Source organism: Lytechinus pictus, chromosome 14, assembly GCF_037042905.1.
Source record: "Lytechinus pictus isolate F3 Inbred chromosome 14, Lp3.0, whole genome shotgun sequence".
Taxonomy (NCBI): domain Eukaryota; kingdom Metazoa; phylum Echinodermata; class Echinoidea; order Temnopleuroida; family Toxopneustidae; genus Lytechinus; species Lytechinus pictus.
In genome coordinates this window covers 10,023,837-10,045,596 of record NC_087258.1, presented here as the reverse complement: position 1 = coordinate 10,045,596, position 21,760 = coordinate 10,023,837, and the positions used below count along the sequence as shown (strand labels likewise).

The 21,760-nt window shown below is 36.3% G+C and overlaps 1 protein-coding gene across 20 annotated transcripts in view; it reads left to right on the top strand.

The window, feature by feature from the left end:
• Nucleotides 1-2,612: 2,612 nt before the first annotated feature.
• LOC135156740 (uncharacterized) overlaps nucleotides 2,613-21,760 on the top strand; it is a 31,799-nt gene continuing 12,651 nt past the window's right edge. For 4 of the 20 annotated variants that reach the window (XR_010295761.1, XR_010295762.1, XM_064109868.1 and 1 more), the window contains exons 1-6: nucleotides 2,688-2,854; nucleotides 8,929-8,989; nucleotides 11,333-11,371; nucleotides 13,519-13,578; nucleotides 20,341-20,445; nucleotides 21,086-21,161. Coding sequence is in view for 14 of the 20 variants with exons in the window: in XM_064109868.1 (XP_063965938.1) it covers nucleotides 20,387-20,445; nucleotides 21,086-21,161 (135 nt within the window). In the remaining 6 variants the exon portion in view is untranslated. Of the gene's footprint in view, nucleotides 2,855-8,928; nucleotides 8,990-11,332; nucleotides 11,372-13,518; nucleotides 13,583-16,033; nucleotides 16,558-20,340; nucleotides 20,514-21,085; nucleotides 21,162-21,760 lie in introns of those variants that run through there. The other 16 variants (XM_064109871.1, XM_064109872.1, XM_064109866.1 and 13 more) reach the window with 11 other exon arrangements.

Sequence of the window (21,760 nt, the reverse complement as noted above, 5' to 3'; positions counted from 1 at the left end):
GTAGAAGGTTGATCAAGGTATCAAATTGTTCAAAATTATATTATCGGTGCATTGATATAAAAAAATTTGGCGATTCTATGTTGGAAGATGCAATTACGCGCGAAAACGCGCGCGCATGTGCGTGCGCGCGTTTTTTTGCAAAATGCTTAAAATGGCCTAAAACGTATGGAAAATTAATTTGGAACGAATTTGAGCATTTTCAAATTTTAATGCGCGCGTACGTGCGCGTCGAGGTGCGCGCGCGGAATTTGATGAAATTTTTAGTTGAACGTTGACCTGAAGTTGATGTATACCAAATATAGTTGATTTTTGATGACTCGTTATCGAGATATGATAATGACCTGATTTTTACAAAATGGCGGCTGGATGACGTTACGATGACCTAATGACCTTGAAAAAGTTGATTTAACTTGAAATCATAGGGCTTGATGACTGACAGAAATTTGAAGGAAATTGACCTTGTCGATTTCGAGTGAACGTGTGTACAAAAAAGTGTACGGAAGAAATAAAAATAAACTAGATTTTAATTCGTCATGCGGACGAATTAGGTGGTCTGTCCTTATTCTCGCCATCATGATCACTATTACCATGTTCAAGCAGATCAATATGATCTTCATGATGACAACGGAATGTTCATTATGGATGGAATACTTGTGAAAGACGGGAGATGATAAAGCACTGTGAAAAGGGTCTCTTTGATACATGAAAATACATGTGATATGAAAAAAGTTATTATAATCTGTTTAATCTTGCTAAATTTTAACTTTCATACCTTTTAATTATCATAAAGGATCATGTACGAGGTGGTAAAAAGAAAAAAAAAATGAAAAAAAAAATCGTCTTGTTCTACCCCAGGACTCGAACCTGCGCCCCCGAGAACTCAAGTCAAGTGCGTTATCCATTGAGCCACGATATTCCCCATAGAGATCACACGTTCCCATAGAGATTACACGTAAGCAAATTTGAGAATTACAAATCCAATTTTGCAAGCGAAAAACGGGCATGATCCTGACATCTGATCGAAAAATGGAGGGCACACTTCCGAAAGCTGAGAATCTCAGCTACATCATACCAAAAGCTCAGGGATAACTAACAAGAAAAAATGGAGATATAGCTCACGAAATAGAGGAATGTAGAATCTAGTTTTGAGAAAAAGTCATGTCCCATAGAGATTACACGTAAAATGAGGAAAAATGACATGCCTCTTTTCATCGCAATTTTACACCATGATGCGCTTTTCAAAATGAAAATTCATGTTAATTGACGAGAAAGAGTACATTCTAAACTACAACATATCGAAATCTGGGCGACAAATGATCAATATTCACGGAGTTATGATCAAATTTGCATAAATTTGATGACGTCATTTTTGAAAAAATGAAATTTTCAGTTTAGGCGCAATTTTGATGACGTCATGATCAAATTGAGGGACAATGGTGACATGAAATCAAATCTACAACTCATACTCTATCGATATATGAAAAAAAAATGGGGGTCAACTTACAATTTAAAGAACTACAGTGAATTTTTAATAGGCATGTTTTTGCCCATATATGGCCTATAGTAAGAGCTCGCGCGCACACGTGCTGCAAAGTTTAACGGGTGTTAATTTCGTTATTAATGGTCGTAGAAGGTTGATCAAGGTATCAAATTGCTCAGAATTATATTATCAATGCAACGATATAAAAAAAACGGCGTTTCTGCGTTGCTTTGAAGGCGTTACGCGCGGAAACGCGCGCGCATACCTGTGCGTGCGCAAATTTTTGAAATGCTTAAAATGACCTGAAACGTACTTTACTTTGGTCAAAAAGTGATTTTGAGCATTTTTTAAATTTGACGAGCGCGTACGCGCGCGTCGTGACCTCCAGGTGACCTTTGATGACATGACCTGTTGACCCTTGACCTGAAGTTGATGTGATGTTAATTTGATTGATTTTTGATAATTGATAATGGAGATATGATCGACAATGTGATTTTACAAAATGGCGCCTGGATGACGTCATCATGACCTGATGACCTTGAAAAAGTTGATTTTACTTGAAATCATACGGCTTGATGACTGACAGAAATTTGAAGGAAATTGACCATGTCGATTTCGAGTGAACGTGTGTACAAAAAAGTGTACGGAAGAAATAAAAATAAACTAGAAATTTAATTCGTCATGAGGACGAATTAGGTGGTCTGTCTTCAATATTTATGATCATGCTCATTTTCAATTCAATGATCTAATATAATGTTAATGTAAAATGATGTATTAAGATATGAATTGATGAATGAAGTACTGATGAACTGATAGATTGAACTGATGTGAAATGAACTGAATTGATGAGCTAAACTGATGAATGAACTGATAGATTGAACTGTGACCTGAACTGAAGTGATAACTTTACTGATGAACAAAATACTGAGAAGTGAGAAATGATTATGATCAAAATCATGATCATAATGAAATCTAATGAAAATATAGATATAGAGAAGAGAGAGAGACGGGTTATAGTCATGTAAAAATACATGAGCTGGACCGAAGGATGAAAGAGGAATCATGAGGATAGTGTAATGAAACATGGTAGGGGTGAAATAAGAATACAAAGGGCATAGAGGTAATTTGTCACGCTGACAAATTAAGGCGATATGCAATGCATGTCCAGTACATTATAGGCGAATTGTCCACGGGCGAGTTGAACCATGCAGATTTGGTATGCATTCTGGACGATTTACGGTACTTTAGATTTGTACATGTACTGTACGTTCGTACGTACTACGTGTGCATGCATCGAATCAGGGACAACTCGGAGTTGTTACTTTGAAGTTTGAACAGGGAGGTGCTTTGAATAATTTGACTGTGTTTGAAGGTGTAAGTATTATAGGATCATACTTAGGCCGGCCAAATCGTGGTTTCGGGAACCACTCGTCGATTTGTATACGCGCACTTGTGTACAAAGTGAATGGAGGTGGAAATGAGGAACCGTGCGTGTGACTGAATAAAGCGCTGCTGTATGAAGTGAACGGTGGTTCCCAATATCACGATAATGCCCTTAGGGGTATAGTCACGTATTGTATTACCGGACACTATTATGATTCCGGACGCGCATATTACTGCGTTCTAAAACAAATTCGTACCGTAAGACTTCCGCAATTCAATTTCACAGAGCAATACATAGAACAAGATTGCAAAAACAAGGCGAAAAATCCAACTTTTACCTAATTATCTCTAAAAATGACAGAAAATGCTTAAAATATCATATAACATAGTTTTGTATTAACAATTGATATATTTTCTAACGGAAATATGGGCCTGATTTGCCGAATTTCAATCTCGTCCACTCCTTCGATCGAATGATGAGGTGTGGTGTATTGTGGGTGATCGTCGATGGCTAGTTCTCAAGGTACCCGTGCGCGAGGTTTACCGTGAGTAGAGCCGTCGATCGGGAGCGCATCGATAGAACTTGATGAGCGTCACGTTACGAACGCGAGCATATTATTATTGGAAAGTGCCATGGAACATCAAATGCAGCTAACAAGACAAAATAAAATAAGTTATCAAACACGAATTTATTACCAACATCTGCTCAGATTCGATATAAAAAAGCAAATAATACTTAGAATTTACTCATGATATGATATAAGAAGAAAAAAATCACAAAAAATTGTTCTTACATCATTATAATCAAGGATATCTTTACCCGTCCGGCGCGCGTCCGGAATCATGATGTAATTTGTCGCGCACGAAAATAATTGTTTTTCGTGGAGGGGTATGCGGCAAGTGCGATGCAAAGAAAATGGTTGGTAAATATAAAATAATTTTATCATATTCATAATTTTCATAATATTTGGAATAGCAACTGTGAATTTTTCTTGATGGTATTTCCTCTAGTTGTCATTTTTAAAGCACTGAAATAAAGGTGTCCGGCAATAGGATACACTGCCATATATAAAATAAAGTAATATTTGTTAATGTTTGAATTTAAAACTATAATCTTAGCCTAACTAAGTTAGTAAATACAGGGTGTCTGATCGCGCACTCGGGATCGGGTTTTGTGTGCTAAAATCCTTCCCAGAGATTGCACACATCCCTATATACAGTCCATGTGCATTGCGCGCTCATGCAAAATTGGTCAATGTTTGTAATTAGCAAATTGAGATTGAAACCAATACTGCTCGTGATCCTGAATGAAGGTGAAACTCAATAAATGAGGTGTCGGCGCTAATGCGCTTTCATACTCATAGCCATACTTTGACCCGTAACTCCGGCGTGGAGCACTCAAGGGTTCATTTCTATTCTGCCTGTGGGGAATCTACAGGTAGGACTATGGTATGCCAATGCTGTACACAGCACACACTTTAAAATATCATTAAAATATCACTTTTGTGACCAAACATACTAGTTTCCATACAGTTGCAATTTATTTATCGCAAGTAACTTGGGAGTAATTTTTTTATTCACCAGAGCGCTCGAAAAGTTGAATTTTGGGCATATTTTTGTATACGCCCTCTATTGGTGGAAAGTAATATGGCACTACAATTTTGGTTTTTCAATCTCTATTTTTAATTAAGAAAAAATAATTTAAAGATTCAAATTTACTTAATAGCCAAGTTATATGATGAATAGCTGTACTGGAACCTGACAGTGTAAAAAAATCAAGGATTTGTCCCAAAGGAAAAGAGAAAATAAACCAAACATTGCCAACCTTATTTCACCACACAAGGAGGAGTAACAGAGAACAAGGTTATATCATAACCTTGTTCATAGAATGAGTGGGCGTGGAGTTACCCTACTAAAATATAGGGCCTAACTTAGGCCCTAGGCCTACCCCAGGCCCTAGGCCTACCCCAATTCAAGGAAATAGGCCTACGTATCAATTGTTTAAATAAGGCCGTAATGTAAAAGTCCCCATGTTTCTTACCTGTTTCGTGTCAATTTTCTAATATCTTTTTAAGTATTTTCTGGAAAAACGTTGACATTAGTAAAAAAAAAGAAAATTGACACGAAACATGGGGACTTTTAAATTACGGCCCTTATTTAAACAATTGATACGTATTTCCTTGAATTGGGGTATATTTTAGTAGGGTAACTCCGAATGTTGTAAATCGGATCAAAAATCAGATCGAAAATCGGATCGGCAGTTAAGCTTCTAAAATTGAAATCGAATAGAAAAGCGAAGTTAAAAAAAGAAAGGAATACATCAAAATTTTATTTATACCACGATCTTTAAAAGTTCATGGCGGGGTCCGCTATCACCACGAGGTTGAAGAGAAGATTTATATCATCATAAACGATGTAAGAGAGTAACGCAATGAGCTCCGTCAGTAGCACGATCTTTAAAAGTTCACGGCGGGGTCTGCTATCACCACAAAAGATGTCTATCATCATAAAGGGGTAAGAGAGTAGCGCAGTGAGCTCCGTCGTTAATACGACCTTTCAAAGTTCACGGCGGCATCCGCTATCACCACGAGGTTGAAAAAAGAATGTATATCATCATGAACGATGTAACAGAGTAACGCAATGAGCTCCGTTTGTAGCATGATCTTTAAAAGTTCATGGCGGCATCCGCTATCACCACGAGGTTGAAAATAAAATGTATATCATCATAAACGATGTAAGACAGTAACGCAATGAGTTCCTTCAATAGTAAGATCTTTAAAAGTTCATGGCGGGGTCCGCTATCACCACGAGGTTGAAAATAAAATGTATATCATCGTGAACGATGTAAGAGAATAACGCAATAAGCTCCGTCAGTAGCACCATCTTTAAAAGTTCACGGCGGGGTCCGCTATCACCACGAGGTTGAAAATAAAATGTATATCATCATAAACGATGTAAGAGAGTAACGCAATGAGCTCTGTCAGGACCACGATCTTTAAAATTTCACGGCGGGGTCCGCTATCACCACAAAAGATGTCTATCATCATAAAGGGGGTAAGAGAGTAGCGCAGTGAGCTCCGTCTTTAATACGACCTTTCAAAGTTCACGGCGGCATCCGCTATCACCACGAGGTTGAAAATAAAATTTATATCATCATAAACGATGTAAGACAGTAACGCAATGAGTCCCTTCAATAGTAAGATCTTTAAAAGTTCATGGCGGGGTCCGCTATCACCACGAGGTTGAAAATAAAATGTATATCATCGTGAACGATGTACATGTAAGAGAGTAACGCAATAAGCTCCGTCAGTAGCACGATCTTTAAAGGTTTACGGCGGGGTCCGCTATCACCACGAGGTTAAAGAGAATATGTCTATCATCATAAAGGGGGTAAGAGAGTAGCACAGTGAGCTCCGTCGTTAATTCGACCTTTCAAAGATGTCTATGTCAAAGATGTCTATCCTACATCGGAATAGATAATACCGCGTCTTTCTCCCTGAATAATGTGACCTCTAAATAGCTAACTTAGCACCTCAAAAACCATATTGAAATATGTTCTGAACGACCACGCACTGTTACTAGATCTACGCCGATTTTTTATTTTCGATTTTTTCTTTCAAGGGCCATGATCGAAGATCGGCAAGTGATCGCCGATTGTGGTGAAATCGAATGGAATCGGTTGCCGATTTCAAAATCGGTTACAAGCTTACTAACTCCACGCCGGAGTTACGGGTCAAAGTATGGCTATGAAAGCGCATTAGCGCCAAGGTGTCATATGAAAGAGCAGGTTTTTCTCCATATTCCCCAAAGGGGCTCACCCCCGGAATTTTAAAAATATTTTGATCAAAACAGCGATTTAAACATTGTTTCCATGGTAACTCTGAGATTTACAAATTTCATGAAATGAGCCCCCGACGGATAAGTTGGGCCAGCTCTAGGGTCTATATCCATGTGCTTATTTTTTCTCTAGTCCCAAGGGATCACGAGCAGTTACAGTTTGAAAATACCCTTACCCCACGCTTTGCATATCGTGCTGTGCAGCTTTTGAGCAAAAATTATAACTCGGCGTGTAGAGTAAGGGCCCCATGATTCGACTACTTAAGCAATTCATGTAATAATTCAACCACTTCTTGTTTATGTCTCATCACACTTTTCATATTCAATTATCATTAAAATTGTGATTTTTCTTTTCCATATTCATTGTTTGTAATAATAGTTCATTTTTATATCGCAAAAGAAACTTAAAAATAACCCGTAAACCCCATGATTCGACCTGTTGCTCCATTACTCCATTACCGCGCGTGCAAAGTCTATGTGTCTGTGGAGCCGCGGAACGCACCGGCAGCCCAGCGGCAAAACGGCCGCCGGCTGCTCCGGGCACCTTGCTCGCCATTGCTCCGATGCGGTGTGTGTTTCAGCAGCGCTGTACAGCGGTCGATTCTTGGTGCTGCGTGATGCAAAACGGAGATGGCGCTAACTTATTTTTTCCCAAAGCATCAGGCCTACCTATCCTACGATTTGGATAGCGATCGCAAGAGCAAGTCTTGGGCTGCGATTACCAAAAAGCCCGATCGGATTTCGTAAATTTTGAGGTTTTTATGCAAGTTTTTCCAAACCCTCTCTGCTTAGGAAAACCATAAGGATCACCCTTTTTCAATTTTTCCGCAAACATAGCAACTTTTTCTGGAAAAATTTGATATTTTAGTGACAAATTTGGGGAATGTTTTTGGCATGTTTGATCAAAGTGGTAGTGGGTCTACTAGGCTGTCTACATGTGAGTAATGTAATAAATGTATGCATTATCAATGAAAAATCTGTCACAGTGCAAAATAGGTTTTTCTTAGTGTGCGGTTGATTTGACGGGGTCGTTACTCTACCACTTTTTTGTCCATTCTGGACAAAAATTGGATGAATATATTGCCTAGATTTTGGGGGGCTGTATCTTTTGATAGAAACATCGGTGAGCCTTGAAATTTGAAATCTGTTTTTCTGAGTAGTTGATTTTTTTTCAATTATCCCACCATGATGGGGAAAAACAATCCAAAAGGGAAAATTGAAAAATCCTTCAGACACCCTAAACTAAGTCTTAAGACAGGTTAAGTCTTAATACTTCTATTACTAGGTTTTAGCATCCAAATCAGTATGGGAATCCTGCTCATGAGCACACATAAGGTCCGGGATAGCCCCGGAACGCTCCCGCAAAGCGGGAGCGTCCTAAACGGGACCCTGCATTTTTTGTGTTGTGGCGATCTGACGGCTAGTTGCAGCTGGTGTAAAATTGATCCGTGTAAGTTAATATACAATAAAGTGAAAATTGATAATACTTGCCAAGTATGTTCCCTTATTATTACAACACACAAACTTTAACAACTTATCAAAATGTTGAACAAAGGTAGATTTTCCTCTCCATTCGTTCCCTTACAGAGAGTTGTTTTCTTTGTTCTTTTACAACACGATTTGCTTCGATTAGAGCAGCCAAGTTTATGCCTGACAATACACCATTTTGTTTACTATGAAACCCAATGCTGCAATGCTTTGCACGCGTTATACACGCCATTGTGTAATTCTCACAGTTTGGAGTAATCCTAGAAACGTCACAATTACCCACAAGTCATTGCGAAGCTCATGAATATGGGCTTGCCAGTGCTAGCAGACGACGCTGAAAATAGGGAATTTGATGTCTCTAGATATATTTTAGTGTAATTTGGGACTCGGGTTCTGGCTATTTATGGGGAAAGAACCATTAGTAATTACTAATTACCATAATAACATTGCTCGATAGCTAATCAAAATCAAGAAATCAATGGTATTTACCATAGTTTGCAGAGATATCATTAATTGTAAAGATATCATAGTTTTATGCAATGGCCTGTGATGGTTGATATGTATGACATACTGAATTGTTATGAGGTTGCACTGTATTATGAAATGTTGAGTGACATCAAAGTATGCAAATTAGTTGTTACCAAATTTAAATTTGTGATGGAATCTAAATTGGTTTTATCATTTTTGTATATTTTTTGGTCATGTTTTACGTGTAGTGTGTTATTTTGTTTTGACGACAGGTGGAATCTGTGACTTGGACCTGGAAGGCTGACGGTGTTCATACAAAATCTCTGATCCAGGGTAAATTGCATTTCTGCCTTCTTTGTGTTGCTATTCTGTTTACATCGCGAGGGTTTGCGGGAGGCAGATGTTAACACCATATTCAATCTCCAGTCATCCATCAATTATTTGCAGTGATCTGTGAAGACCGCGGGGAACTGCCAGAAAAAATAAACATTTTTAATTTTTTGTGGCAGTTGTGGTGGTTTGAAATGGACCGAATTCATTGAAGTTTACAACACTGTTTACCATGTGAAGATTGCCAGTGTTTGTGATAACCTGATAACACTGTGTTACACTGCCAGTTGTAAGACAGTGTTATCAAATTGTTATCAGAGACACTGCTATATTGTTTACACGGTCAACAGGGTTATGAACCTGATCCATTTGAAATTGCCATGACCGCCACAACAAATTTAACATGTTTAATTTTGAATCGGTTCCCGGCAGTATGGACGGATCACTCCGGATTAGGGCTGTAGTATTCCAGTTATTCCAAAAACAGTTATTCTCCTTGGAAATCCGGTTGGTTTTCGGTTAACCTATACCGAATTGTGAGACATATTTTTAATCTGATATGTATCAATTTGCTAGGATTAAACACCAAAGTGTTTATTTTTGTTTAGTGGTACAAGGGTTTTGTAGTACTATAAGCCTAATTTCATTCATTTTGTTTGAAAATGTGATTGAACAATAATGATTTTTATCAATTTGATGTTGGTTTTGATCAGTTTTATCCATGTTTTAAAGTATTCAACATTATTTCTGCTTCATCTTAAGCTAAAACCTAAAAATGGTTTCAAATTGAAAACCGGTTTTGACTTTAGACGGTCAGTTTCAGTTTGGTTAACCTTTTGACTACAGCTTTACTGCGGATGAGTGACGGATGACTGGGGATTGAATACGGTGTTAATGCCTAAAGCCCCATTTACACATTGACAATTGAAACAGCAATTTATGGCAGTTTTACATTCCGCCATGGTCAACGAGCAATGCCTAAAGCCCCATTTACACATTGACAATTGAAACGGCAATTTATGGCAGTTTTACATTCCGCCATGGTCAACAAGCAATGACTAAAGACCCATTTACACTTTGGACAATTGAAACGGCAATTTATGGCAGTTGTACATTCTGCCATGGTCAACGAGCAATGCGTAAACCCCCATTTACACATTGACAATTGAAACAGCAATTTATGGCAGTTGTACATTCCGTCATGGTCAAAGAGCAACGTGTTGAAACATTAGTTGGGTTGATACAGTACTTGCTAAACTTAACAATTAGGTTGAAAACTTAATCATCTACGATTAGGTTGCTAATCATCAATCATTAGTGCCATATGGATGCACTAGAAAATTAGCAATTTCTAAGTTTAGTTGAAAATTCATACTCGAAAATTTCTTAGGGTTTATGCTCAATTCACGAGCAGCGGGGGGTCTGCAGTCTATCATTATCCTGTGTGGACGCAATTTAATCAATGAGCTCCACGATTAGCGTGACCTCTCCGTCAACCCTCTGTGCGTCCCTGTAGTTGGGATTATCTTGGCATTTCCGGCCAATGATTGATTGGGAGGGTTGCTTAAAAACTTAATCTTAAACATTAGTTGTCGTGTGGACGCTCATTATTATTTATGGGCTAAGCTCTTATCATTGATGATAAGCAATTGTCAATGATTAGGTACTGTTTAAATGTAACTATTGTAGGACATTAGAGGACTGTTGTTGTGGAGGAACGTGGGACAGATTTATTGCTTTAAAGGTAGGCGTGAATTAGATCTCTAAATTTGAATATTATAACAACAAAAAAAAATTTAAAATACAATTTTGATAATAGCTAGGTTGGTTCCAAAGAACGACTGGAATCTTGATACACATTTATACTGCCCTCATGCTATCTGAAAGAAAACTATCAGGTTGGATAATTAATGTAGGTGACCTTTGGGAAAAATCCATTCTAGCATATTAATTTAGCATGAAAAATGCATACAGTATTAGTGTTTTGTCAAGTCCGGGGCCCCGTTGCATAAAACTATTGTATCTTTACAATTAATGGTATCTCTGCAAACTATGGTAATTACCATAGTAACGGTGCTCGATAGCTAATCAAAATCAAGAAATCATTGGTATTTATCATAGTTTGTAGAGATAGCATTAATTGTAAAAATATGATAGTATGACATACTGAATTGTTATAATGAGGTTGCACTGTATTATGACATGTTTAAGTGACATCAAAGTATGCAAATTAGTTGTTACCAAAGTTGAATTTGTGATGGAATTTAACTTGGTTTTATTTTTTATTATATATTTTGGTCATGTTTTACCTTTACCTGTACTTTTATTTTTTTGTTTTGATGACAGGTGCTATCTGCCATTTGGACTGAAGAAAGTTTTTGGAGTGTAGGTATATTGAGTGTCTGAAACAAAAGTTGACACTTTTGAATATTCTGCCAAATAAAAAATGTGAAACATTTTCGAGAAATTGTCATATGTATGGATGGTTGAAACTCTCGTCTATCATATGACAATAAAAAATCTGATAATAATTCATGCTTGGGTGAGCACTGGCCACTTTTGTAAAGGGTATGAAAATTAGGTTGCGCAAGATTTGGTTGTTTAATTTGGCTGAGCGAGAAGTCCCCCAGCATAACAATTGTTAATGGTCTGATGAATTTATGATTAATTATGATGGATATGGGTTTGTGCTGTGTATGATGTGTCCCACCTCTTGCCCCAACCCCACCCAAGTACATTTAAAGGAGAATGAAACCCTGATTTTTAGTTTTATTGTGTTAATCAAGAGTTAAAGAATTCTTATTGTGGTACAGAAATCATGCTTGCACGACGACTGCAAGCGAAGCCAGAGCCGAACGAAGATCCCGTACTATGTTGTCTGCTTCAACCGGAAGCCGCCATTTTCTCACTATCTCTCTCCACATCGCCGGGTTCTGATGTAGGGTATGGAGAGTGGGAATTTCAAAGACAATTGTCAGCTAGTCATCTGCTATTGTGTTTGTTCTGATCATGCGTATTGAAATTCAATGAAACTCTTTATTCCCAATGATATTCCCATTGATAGTCCATGCCATACGTAACAACCCTGCAGTATCTAGAAATATTTTGACAAAATGTCTCGCTACTGCTGTGTGAGCCATACAAATTTGCGCCAGCCCTGAAAAAGGCACTCAGCAGGGTGGAGGGGGGGGGGGTGTCCCCAAAATGTTGATAATGAGGTAGGGGTACTAGGCCATGACCGACTGCTTAGCTGACAACCCAAAAAACAAACAAAAACAAAAATCATTCGCAGCATTTGCGTGTCCCCGTGGCGCTGCTCAGATACTCAGATACTCAGATTTGGTTGCAACGGGGGTGTGCTGCTGAAGTTGCGAAACCTGTAGTCGTCTTTAAGGGTCATTTTGGCGGACAAGGGTACCGATTATTAGGGGTTTTTATTCAAGAAAATGATGTTTTTGTGTACTTTAGCGACTGAATGGGCAAAAATATCTAGTATCTATAGTAAAATTACAAAACTACACCTCATGTTTAGGGATTTTTTTCGGCAAAACCATACCCCATGTTTAGGGATTTTTTTGTCAAAAAAGTCACCCATTTCAGCGGCACATCCCTGTTAACCATATTAGGTGAGTAAGCCCCCGGGGGTATTATCACCATCACTGTACGTGACTGAGCTGACAAGCCAAAAAGGCAAAAACCATAGGGAGAGGGAAAAATTGCCCAAATTGCCCCCCTGCCACCCCCAGACGCTGCGCCTGATTACAAAATGTAATACATGTTTACTTATTCATATACTCTTGATTACATAAACCACGTCATACATATCACAACCGATATCTATCATAATTAATCATTGATTCATCACAGACAAGCAATTTCTATTTTGAGGGACTTCTCAGCCAAAATGGACAACCAATTCTTGTGCAACTTAATTTTCATACTCTCTACAAAAGTGGCCAGTGTTCACCCAAGCATGAATTATTTTGATATTTGTTGGTGTCATATGATAGATGAGACCTTCAGCCATTTATTCATACACTGAGCGTCAAAAGAAACTTAAAACCTTTTAGAGTAATGCGCACTAAAATTTACCACATTGAAATGAATGATTTTTAGATTAATGTTAGCTACAGTCCTCATTACCTATGTCAAAAAACAAAGAAATCAAAAGTGCCAAAAATTAGATAAATGCCTTCAAATCACAAGTCCTTTTTGTAAAATCACAGACTCTGCTCCCTTTCCACTGCGCAGACTTTTGAACACTACTATAGCTATTCAGCTTTTTATTTTTCTCTTTTTGTTTTTTTATTTTATTAACATTTTTACTGGATTTGTACAGCAAGCCACAGTGGAAATCACAGGTGTACAAAGATTGTGAAGTTAGTGAAAAAGTTGAATGGGTTGATTCCTTAGTTCGAAGTGCTGCATTTATAAATTTTTAATTTGTGATAAAATTTAAATTCGTGATTGTATGGGTTTTTGTTATATAGTTCAGCTATGATTTACTTATATTTTGTCATTTTTCTTTGTAGGACAGGCGCTATCTCCAGTGTAACAGTTGCTGTATCTGGAGGAAGAAAAGTGTCGAGAGTGTAGGTATACAGCATGGCCCAAAAAGAATGCAAAGATTTTGATCTCTTATTACAACGAGATTCTTGATTGAATACCATTGATTTTTTGCTGTATTGGATATAATATTATATTAAAAGTAATTTGACACCAAGTTCATCATGTATGGATAAGGGGTTTTGATTGTAGGGCTATTTCTTTGAGCCAGTGTCATTTGCAAAATGTGCTACTTTTTCACCAAAAAGCAGTCTCAAAGCAGTAGGAATTTTCTGTCTGACGGCATCCCATGGCACCAGCTCTGTTGACAAAAGCATAATTTTCCTCGCTCTGAAAAGGAAGACAGTATGAATGAAACCGAGGCATTCATTATGTAACTTTGTGGGAGGCCCGGGTGATGTGATTTCCATTGTTGTGGTGAATCGAGACGTGGTTTGCGTGATCATTGTGATGTTAAGCTGGAAAGGTGCGGGGTGGGAAAATTAGGTCATGAACAATTGTGCGTATGGCAGGGGGGGGGGGGACTTTGCTGGCCCGAATGGAGATTGGTCTGGTTATTCATTTAATGCGGAAAATGTGTCCAACTTTATGTGACTGTTAGGATTTGGGAATGGATAGGGGATGGGGGGGGGGGGCCTCTCCACATGACTGGCTATGCACCTATTTAAAAAAAAAACATTGCAAGGGCGTGTGTGTGGGGGGGGGGGGTACTCACCCCAAATTTTGGTAGGTATGTAACATCACAACTTGGGAAGGGTAACTGGAGACACTGGGATAGATATGTGATCTGTTACCAAATCTTAATCCAGTACCATCATTTAGTTGTCACGATGACGTCAAGTTGATTTGAAACTTTGATTCTAAAATTCTAGACATTTCTTGAATGAAATAATTAGCGTCACCGTTATCTTTTCAGATCCGCATATGTACTTTCGTTATTCTTCATGCCCCACTCTGACCTGTCATGCATTAACTGCCGATCACGTCTTTTCCCCACCCCGCACCATGATGCATACTGGCACATCTTGATTCACCACGACGATGAAAATTACATCGCCTGGGCCTCTCACAAAGTTGCGTAATAAATGTCTCGGTTTCATCCATGTTGTCTTCCTTTTTAGAGCAAGGACAATTATGCGTTTGCCAACACAGCTGGTGCCATGGGACGCCGTCAGAAAGAAAATTGCTGCTGCTTCAACACTGCTTTCGAGCGAAAAAGTAGCACATTTTGAAAATGACACTGCCTCAAAAAATAGAATCAAAACGCCTTATCCATACATGATGAACTTGGTGTCAAATTACTTTTAATAGAATATTCTATCCAATACAGCAAAAATCAATGGTATTCAATCAAGAATCTCGTTGAAATAACGGATCAAAATCGTTGCATTCTTTCTGGGCCACCCTGTATAATCAGGATAATGTTAGCATTTTGTCAAGTCCTCGTGGCTGAGTTTTATCCCATACTGTATTGTTGACGGTGGAATAACACGACATGTGAACTGCCCAAATGAGTGCAATCATTGTGCTATTCCATCATTGAATAGATAGTGTGGATGGTTTAAACGTAACAGGCACAAGGCCTTGACAAAAGGCTAGTGTAATGTGAACTTGACTGTATCTTGGGTTACATGTATTTTGGTACATGTAAATAAATTTGGAGGGAATAGGTCAAAGGTCATACAGTGGAACCTCGTTATAAAGAGGTCGGATATAACAAAACCCTCTTATAACAAGGTAATTTTGCTGGTCTCAGCTCTTAATATTTCCTGGTTTTTTTACCCTGATATAATGAGAAACCTGTTATAACAAGGTAATTTTCATGGTCCCAAGGTCCTTGTTATAACGAGGTTACACTGTATTTTGGTGGATATGTTGTGTGCTCTGCAGGTTACATTTATTGATGGATTTTTTATATTTTTTAAAAAGATGTGCATCATAGTAAAATCTACACATCTATAGTTTTTAGTGATGCTCCCAGTGTTCCGTCTTTTATCGGGTCAAAGGTCATATTTTGGTTCACATTCTTGTGTGTGCTCTAACAGAGGTCTGCATATTTTAGTCGATTTTGACATGCATCAGTTTAAATTGTTCCTTTTTAGTCATGCATTGAGATATGTATTTGGTATCAAATGGAAAAACAGAAAACGTTAATAATAAACATTTAGTTTGATTAAAACTTGTTGATTAGTGTTTCGTGAAATATGGGTTAGTTTTGAGGCTGCTTTCTTCATTACCATAGTAACTACAGTGAAACCTCGTTATAAAGAGGTCAGATATAACAAAACCCTCTTATAACAAGGTAATTTTGCTGGTCCCAACTCTTTATATTTCTTTGTTTTTTAACCCTGATATAATGAGAAACCTGATATCACAAGGTAATTTTCATGGTGCTAAGGACCTTATTATAAAGAGGTTCCACTGTAGTGTATACTGGGTATGAAATCCACAAACCATATATGTTATTATCTCTTCTTGCAGGTGTCTGGGTCCTGTGATCAAATTGCAACGAGAAGTCTTTGTTTTGTCTTGTGATTGTATATTTGTCTGTCTTTGTTTACTCGTTTATCTTTATCTTTCCTAATCTCAGAAGAGATCCTGCTCTCCGAAGAAGAGAGTGAACCGCACCCCGAAGGGTGTGTCTTTTTTTCAAATCTCAGAAGAGATCCTGCTCTCCGAAGAAGAGAGTGAACCCCACTAGAAGGGTTTTCATTTTATCATTGTATTCATTAACGCAAAACTTGATATCATCTTTCACGTCTTTCCTAATCTCCGAAGAGATCCTCCTCTCAGAAGAGAGTGAACCTCACCCAAAAGGGTGTGTCTTTTATCCATTTATTCCATTTCACCTTCATCAATCTATATATTGGAAGACACAAGTTGTTTTCTGTGAATCTATATATTGGAAGACACAAGTTGTCTTCTGTGAATCTATATATTGGAAGTCACAAGTTGTCTTCTGTAAAGAACCAAAGAAACCAAAGAAATATATTACTCAAACTCAATCTTGATCTCTCCTGAAATTGAATCTTCAATTTCTTCTGTTGCTGAAACTGTGAAATTGTGTGGAAATTGTAGAAAATAAGAGATTTGACAAGAGTGTTAGAAACAAGAATTAGAAGAAAACTTTATTTTTAAGTTGATTTTGAGTGAAAGAAAGCTGACTGGTTAATTGCTTGTTTAAGACATTGGATAAAGTTGTTGGTGTACAGAGAGAAAAAAAGTGAATTGATTGAATAACTGAATTGTTGGAAGTTGATTGTGACCAATAGAGATTGTTTTGGTTGGTTGATTGAGTGATTTGATAAAACTAAAATTTGTGAATATTACCTTTAGCATATAAGGTTGTATTTAGAAAAATAACTAAGACCATCTAATTAGGCAAAACGAGAACACTTCGTACTAGCAGAGAGAAATTACACAATAAAAAATAACATAACACAGAAGTTTATCTTAAAGAGCGCCATCTTGAGGCAAAAACAATACGTTTAAATACATCGTAAACGGAAGTTCACTTACATTGAGGTATAAATTTATTTTGGTCTTTACTGAGACAACGTTTTGAAGAATACATTCCACTTTTGTATTGATTTTTGATTGAAATAAGTACTCAAACAACAAATTTTCAAAGCAGAAAAATCTTAAATTGAGAGAATTAATATCTCTTATACAAAGTTGTACCATTTAGACACGTAGCTTAATTTCAGATTTGTTTCACAAAGGATACGAATTTTAATTAATAGAGCGCCATCACAAGGCATATACATTATAGTGAATTCTTTTGATTTATATAGATAAGTCAAACTGTAAATCATCAAAATACAGAGTATTAGTAACAGTACCGGGTGACCATATAACAGAAAAGAAATATATTACTCAAACTCAATCTTGATCTCTCCTGAAATTGAATCTTCAATTTCTTCTGTTGCTGAAACTGTGAAATTGTGTGGAAATTGTAGAAAATAAGAGATTTGACAAGAGTGTTAGAAACAAGAATTAGAAGAAAACTTAATTTTTAAGTTGATTTTGAGTGAAAGAAAGCTGACTGGTCAATTGCTTGTTTAAGACATTGGATAAAGTTGTTGGTGTACAGAGAGAAAAAAAGTGAATTGATTGAATAACTGAATTGTTGGAAGTTGATTGAGTGATTTGATAAAACTAAAATTTGTGAATATTACCTTTAGCATATAAGGTTGAATTTAGAAAAATAACTAAGACCATCTAATTAGACAAAACGAGAACACTTCGTACTAGCAGAGAGAAATTACACAATAAAAAATAACATAACACAGAAGTTTATCTTAAAGAGCGCCATCTTGAGGCAAAAACAATACGTGTAAATACATCGTAAACGGAAGTTCACTTACATTGAGGTATAAATTTATTTTGGTCTTTACTGAGACAACGTTTTGAAGAATACATTCCACTTATGTATTGATTTTTGATTGAAATAAGTACTCAAACATAACAAATTTTCAAAGCAGAAAAATCTTAAATTGAGAGAATTAATATCTCTTATACAAAGTTGTACCATTTAGACACGTAGCTTAATTTCAGATTTGTTTCACAAAGGATACAAATTTTAATTAATAGAGCGCCATCACAAGGCATATACATTATAGTGAATTCTTTTGATTTATATAGATAAGTCAAACTGTAAATCATCAAAATACAGAGTATTAGTAACAATATCGGGTGACCATATAACAGAAAAGAAATATATTACTCAAACTCAATCTTGATCTCTCCTGAAATTGAATCTTCAATTTCTTCTGTTGCTGAAACTGTGAAATTGTGTGGAAATTGTAGAAAATAAGAGATTTGACAAGAGTGTTAGAAACAAGAATTAGAAGAAAGCTTTATTTTTAAGTTGATTTTGAGTGAAAGAAAGCTGACTGGTTAATTGCTTGTTTAAGACATTGGATAAAGTTGTTGGTGTACAGAGAGAAAAAAAGTGAATTGATTGAATAACTGAATTGTTGGAAGTTGATTGAGTGATTTGATAAAACTAAAATTATTGAATATTACCTTTAGCATATAAGGTTGAATTTAGAAAAATAACTAAGACCATCTAATTAGACAAAACGAGAACAATTCGTACTAGCAGAGAGAAATTACACAATAAAAAATAACATAACACAGAAGTTTATCTTAAAGAGCGCCATCTTGAGGCAAAAACAATACGTTTAAATACATCGTAAACGGAAGTTCACTTACATTGAGGTATAAATTTATTTTGGTCTTTACTGAGACAACGTTTTGAAGAATACATTCCACTTTTGTATTGATTTTTGATTGAAATAAGTACTCAAACATAACAAATTTTCAAAGCAGAAAAATCTTAAATTGAGAGAATTAATATCTCTTATACAAAGTTGTACCATTTAGACACGTAGCTTAATTTCAGATTTGTTTCACAAAGGATACGAATTTTAATTAATAGAGCGCCATCACAAGGTATATACATTATAGTGAATTCTTTTGATTTATATAGATAAGTCAAACTGTAAATCATCAAAATACAGAGTATTAGTAACAGTACCGGGTGACCATATAACAGAAAAGAAATATATTACTCAAACTCAATCTTGATCTCTCCTGAAATTGAATCTTCAATTTCTTCTGTTGCTGAAACTGTGAAATTGTGTGGAAATTGTAGAAAATAAGAGATTTGACAAGAGTGTTAGAAACAAGAATTAGAAGAAAACTTTATTTTTAAGTTGATTTTGAGTGAAAGAAAGCTGACTGGTTAATTGCTTGTTTAAGACATTGGATAAAGTTGTTGGTGTACAGAGAGAAAAAAAGTGAATTGATTGAATAACTGAATTGTTGGAAGTTGATTGAGTGATTTGATAAAACTAAAATTTGTGAATATTACCTTTAGCATATAAGGTTGAATTTAGAAAAATAACTAAGACCATCTAATTAGACAAAACGAGAACACTTCGTACTAGCAGAGAGAAATTACACAATAAAAAATAACATAACACAGAAGTTTATCTTAAAGAGCGCCATCTTGAGGCAAAAACAATACGTTTAAATACATCGTAAACGGAAGTTCACTTACATTGAGGTATAAATTTATTTTGGTCTTTACTGAGACAACGTTTTGAAGAATACATTCCACTTTTGTATTGATTTTTGATTGAAATAAGTACTCAAACATAACAAATTTTCAAAGCAGAAAAATCTTAAATTGAGAGAATTAATATCTCTTATACAAAGTTGTACCATTTAGACACGTAGCTTAATTTCAGATTTGTTTCACAAAGGATACAAATTTTAATTAATAAAGCGCCATCACAAGGCATATACATTATAGTGAATTCTTTTGATTTATATAGATAAGTCAAACTGTAAATCATCAAAATACAGAGTATTAGTAACAGTATTGGGTGACCATATAACAGAGATAGTTTGAAAATAAGTTTATCCATTATATAGCTTTGAAATTTGTTTAACTTTGTTTTGGAAGAAAATTTTGTCGTGATGGATACAATTGAATTCATGAGCGTACTTGATGAAATCATAGACATACTGTCGAGCTGCGAGTCAACGATCAATGCAGACTCTGATGAATGTTTTGTTTGTAGCAATGACATCAAAGAAAATGAAAGTGATGCAACATGTGAGTGTTGTAGTAAGCAATTTCATGTGACATGTATGGGATTCCCTTGTGAAGACAAACTGAGTAACCTGAAATTGATCTGGATTTGTTCATTTTGTGGCAATAGCAACATTGCTCATCGCATGTTTGATAAAGTATGCATCCCTTCTCATTTCAATAGATACGAGCTTCTTGTGGATCAAGGTGATGAAGAGTGCATTACTGACATGCCAAACCAATCAACCAAGAAAAGGGACGGAAGAAAATGTACCAGATCAAAGAAGAGGTATGCAAAGAGGGGGAAGAAATCCTGTATGTTGCCTGAAAAACGATGTATTGATGACATGGAAATGAGTGAGTGTGACAGATGTAAACCTGATCGTGTAGACACAGAAAATCTATCCCAATCTGATTATGAACAATTGAGAAATGAAGAATTTGAAGATGATGCTGATGACTGGGTTACTGTAAAATCAAGAAAGACAAAATGGATGGAGAAAATTAAAGAGAGAAAATTGTATTCCAAATCAAAAGGTGATCATCGAACAGACGGAAAAATCAAAAGAAAATCAGTGAATGGTGTAGTCTTGGAACCAGGTGTGACTTACATCGGCAAAGTAATGAAGACATTCTATGAAAGCCATAAGAAAAAAAATGGAAACCAAAAGAAAAATGTATGTAAGGTAAACAAGAATGTAAAAAAAGAAGATGTCAGTTTGCAATCTTATACAGAAACTCTTTTGGCTATATATGCATACAGTGTGCAGTCCCCACATTCAATGAAATTGTACAGTGAGACCTGTGTGCAAATTGAAGCAGTGCAAGCACGATCCTGGGCTGACGTAGCAAGTTATTTGCCAAGTACTCGATCAAGAACAGATTCATGTGTTGATATTCATGCATGCACTCGTAATCTTTTTGAACAGATCAAGGATTTGCGAATGTACAGAGTTCATGCTGGTGGCAAGAAAAAAGAACAAGGTAAAGCAAGGAACAAGAAAGGTCAGTGTATCAAAGGGAAGAAAGGTACTGATGGAAATCACTCTTGTGATAAATCGGAGATTAGATTTGACAAAGATGAAAAGAAGAATGAGAAGCTGTATTCAAAGAAATCTATGAATGCAGGTGACCAAGGACTTGATCCAAATACATGTAAAAATGATGAAAACTCAGACAAGCATATTTGCAATATGAAAGACGATAAAGGTTCAGATGGAGTTGTGCAGGCTGATTCAAAGAATAATCTGCTAGAACTGAATTTTGATGAAAATAGGGAAATTGAAATAGACGATGATAGTGGCAGTGATGTTCATATACCAGTGAAACGTTCGTGTGCAAGATATTGTATAGAATCTGATAGTGATACAGACGCAGGTCCTGGATATGATTTATTCGATAGAAGTGTTTCACCAGAACGCAATATGCCTTTGAATGTTTGTGATAGACCAAAAGATATGCCCAGAAATGAACCAGTAGACAATGTCTGTGAATCAGTATTGGAAAATGATGATATGATGAAAAATGATTTTTCATATGTTTCAGATGGTGTAGAAGAAGATACAGTGTTTGATAATGACTTAAAGAATAGAAGCTTTGATACA